This window comes from Pyrus communis, chromosome 14 (genome assembly GCF_041283825.1).
Source record: "Pyrus communis isolate YQ-2024b chromosome 14, ASM4128382v1, whole genome shotgun sequence".
In the NCBI taxonomy this organism is placed as follows: domain Eukaryota; kingdom Viridiplantae; phylum Streptophyta; class Magnoliopsida; order Rosales; family Rosaceae; genus Pyrus; species Pyrus communis.
Genome location: NC_142578.1, coordinates 20,201,810 through 20,205,514, shown reverse-complemented (window position 1 = coordinate 20,205,514; position 3,705 = coordinate 20,201,810). Strand labels below are relative to the sequence as shown.

At 44.1% G+C, this 3,705-nt stretch overlaps 1 protein-coding gene across 1 annotated transcript; it reads right to left on the bottom strand.

Moving 5' to 3' along the window:
* Positions 1 to 409: 409 nt before the first annotated feature.
* Positions 410 to 3,169, bottom strand: LOC137713921 (uncharacterized protein At1g65710). Its single transcript, XM_068453278.2, has 2 exons — positions 1,629 to 3,169; positions 410 to 1,442 (listed from the first exon to the last, which is right to left on the bottom strand). Exons 1-2 carry the CDS (start codon positions 2,883 to 2,885, stop codon positions 567 to 569), a joined length of 2,133 nt encoding a protein of 710 aa, XP_068309379.2. The 5' UTR covers positions 2,886 to 3,169; the 3' UTR covers positions 410 to 566.
* Positions 3,170 to 3,705: the final 536 nt, after the last annotated feature.

Sequence of the window (3,705 nt, the reverse complement as noted above, 5' to 3'; positions counted from 1 at the left end):
ACTCTCACACAACATAGGCTATGAAACTGTTAAAGAGGGACCCGGCTTCTCTTCCCTCTCACTTCCCATACACTCTCATCCTTTCCTATTTTGTGCAGTCACGGTTAAGTCACGTCAATATTTTATATTAATTTTTTTATAGAGATAATAAGACAAAAAACAATAGTAATATAAAATGTTGACATGGTTTAACCGTAACCGCGCAAAATAGAAAGGGATGGGAGTGTATGGAAAGTGGGAGGGCAGAGAAGCCAGGTCTGTTAAAGAGAGTTGCAATCAGTCGTACCGTGAGCCCTCAGTATGCATAGCTTCCAATCTCATGCTTCATTGAATTGTCTGATAGCTAAGAGTGAAGACTCGTGTGACTGCTCGAATTATAAACCATAGCGTGACAGTTTAACAGAAAGCATTTACGGAAAAAAAGAAGACGAATTTAATAAGCAGTTCATATGGAAAATGTTGCAAGTATGCAACTGCCAACACAAATGTAGTCTACACTAGAGGGGGAGTTGCTGAAAGCAAAAGGTACAAATCTGAATGAATTAGTGAAAAACCCTTCACTACATCTACATTGAAGCTGCAGCAGCAACACCTGGAAGTCTAGGAAGCCCTTTGGCGTTGATGGTAGCAAGCCTCCCACGCCCAATCCCACCAACACTGCGCTGGTGGTGGCGGCCAGTCAATCTCCTCTTGGCAGCTTCGTCCTTATCCAAACTCAGTGGAGTTTTGTGATCCTCCTCTTTGGTGTTGGATCTTGAAGCCCAGCAATCAGTGGAGTCAGCTGAATTGGGTTCCCATGAAGAAGAGAAGCCCCAATTATGTTGTTGCGAATGAGAACTACCGCTCACAAAGCTGTTGCTGCCAGAAGACTCCTGGTCCTCCATATCTTCTAGTGCACCTGTACCCCTTCTCACAGTCACATACTTATGGAAGCTTGGCTCCATCAGATCATCATTGACAACTACCTCAGACTCCACAAAAGGATCCTTTCGCTCATCCGCTATGCTGCCTACGCTCTTCCCAACAATTGAAGCATTATAGCCAGGACCAACTTTTTTGTTCAATTGATCAGTTGGGGTGCTTTTCTTGGTAGAGTTGAGGTCGGCAACTGCTTCTGCGATGGAGCAGGCCTTGGATACACATGGAGGGAGTGATACTGCATTCGGCGTGTTCTGCTGGTGGAAATTCTGTATGTCTTGGAGCAATAGTGAAGTATACAAAGACTGCACAGGATTCGAAAGGGTGTTTGTTTCAGGATCAATGTCTAGGTCTCTGGATCGCCTAGACGACCTGCTTCTTGTTAATGTTTGGGGTTTCCCTTGTGGCTGTCCCTTAGCCTCCTCCACTAGCACCTTGTTCTTGTTGTCCATTGGACTGTTGCTGGTTATGTAGTTTATACCCTGGGCAACAATTCTGTTACTGTTGGTTTCGAGAGTCGGTTTCTGCAAGATGATTAATCAAGCTTAAACTTCAGAAAAGTTCATACTGCAATTTGGTTTTCAGCTAAAAAGTAGAAACTTTTGAGGTAAGTGACAGCATTTTGCCTAATCTAAACTACGGAGAGGGCGATTCGAACGAACTTTGGTGAATATGGGGAAAAAAATTGAGGAAATGACAAGATATGTTACCTGAACATGGGTGTGTTCCTTGGCAACAATCTCCTCTTCAGCCTGGATTTCTCTTTTCTTTCGGTTGTTGTTATTGGCTTGTGGATAGGCAAGGGAGTTCTGATCGATCTCAGCCAAAGGGTTCCTTCTGTAGGGCGAGTGCTCCGCTTTTCTTGAGGAGCTTCGGCTTAGTGAAGGCTGCTGCTGGCCATCATTGGGAGCTCTACCATTAACTCTGGCCGGGGACTGAGCTCTAGCTGGGGATTGAGCACGAGGCGATCCAACATTTCTCTTCACCGAAATTCGCTTGATGTTAGTTGCGGATTCCCCTCCATTGTTAATGGCAGCTGCAGGGACGGAAACCATCTTTCCTGGCCTCGGATTCGCATTGGCAGTTGAAGTGGCAGTTGCAGCAGAATTAGCATTAGAAGATGAGCGTTTGCCTGGTGAAATACTAGTTCGTCTCTCCCTACTGCTCGATCGTTGCTGCTGTTGCTGCTGATTTCTTTCTCTGCTGGGTGTCCTCCTTCTCCTCCTCCCTTGAGAAGAAGGAGAAGAAGGCCTTGACCTCGAGGATTGGCGGTGGGTTTTCTCTTCTGCAACCCCCTCACCCTCACCATCAGCATCATTGCAAATATCACTGACATTGGCATGACCATCACTCGCATCGAAATCATAGCTCCTCTTCGAACCGGAGTACTTTCTGGTTCTATTCGCAGGCCCGGAAGAATTGCTCCGGCTGAGCCTCCCACACTGTATGAGAATGGCGTCCAATTCCTCCTTGTTGCAGCTCAGCGTCCTCTCACGCTTCCCAACCTTGTCGACGTCATCTGCAGATTCGCTGCAAGCACCCGTCTTGGCGGCAGTACCAATCTGCGGGGAAGAAGCAGTGGCAGCAGCAAAAACAACCGCCGCGTCTGACGGTGGTGAATTCGTTTGGATTTGGTTTTGGGGAAGTGGGGTTTTTTTGCAATCTCTGTCCCCTCTTTCGTCGTGGCTCCTTCGGTGTTTGATGACAAATACCTCCTTTTTCACTTGGACTTGGGGTTCTTGATCTTGATTGTCTCCTTGTTGGGCAATTTGTTCTGGTTTTCCTCCTGGCTGCTTCTTCACCTTCGTTTTAAGCTCCGCTGCTTGGGTTTCCGATTTGGGCTTGCTCTCGATGCTCGAATCAACCACCCCGTAACCGTAACCATAACCGGTAGAAGACGGATCAGAAGGAGGCAGCGGCGGCGGAGGAGAAGAAGAGGTTTTCTTCCTGCTAAAACAAGTACCCATTACAGAAATTCCAGCGGAAATTGATAAATTTGATTGCGAGATGGAAAATCTGAAGTGGGTAAATCAAATTACAGAAAAGGAAAGAGAATGTTGAGTGAAATCATAGGCGGAAAGACAAAGATTTTGAGGGATTTTGAAGGGTTATCAGAGAAGAATAAGAAGAGGAAGAAGGGAAGAGATGGTGGTGGTCCTTTGCCCGAGACGGAATTTTAAAATGAATGGTTTGTCTCTCTGACTCTTTAGCCGTTGTGGATTTGATTCAAATTACTAATTATGATTTGTTTAATTCAGAGAGGGAGAGAGAGGGAGAGAGAGGGAGAGAATTTGAAATGATAATGTCTCCTACTCGTCACGGCGACTGAGGCCCTCACTCTCTACTTCCCCATTTCCCATTTTACCCTTCTCTCTCAGCAAAATTATAATTTTCTTCATTTTTTTAAGATCCTAAAATGTTGCTTGATTTTTGGAACGGTTTATTTTTTAAGTCACATCTTGAAGATTAACCTTGCATTTACAAAAAAAATAATAATAATAACTGAATCAAACAACATTTAGCCGTTTGATTTACATTATCATAATTTCAGTGTTTAATTGAAAATGTAGTTCGTCGATTTGTTGGATAAAATTTAAATGACCAAACCAATCATTAACGCGCAATTTAGAAACTAGACAATCATAGTTATCAATCAAATAACAATGTAGAATCATTTTAAAAAATCAAAAAGTTCAAACAAGAAGATTGTTAGTGCTCCCCAAATTAAAGTTGACACAGTGTGGTGCCAAAAATCAACAAAAGTAGGGATGGCAAAGGTTTTTAGTT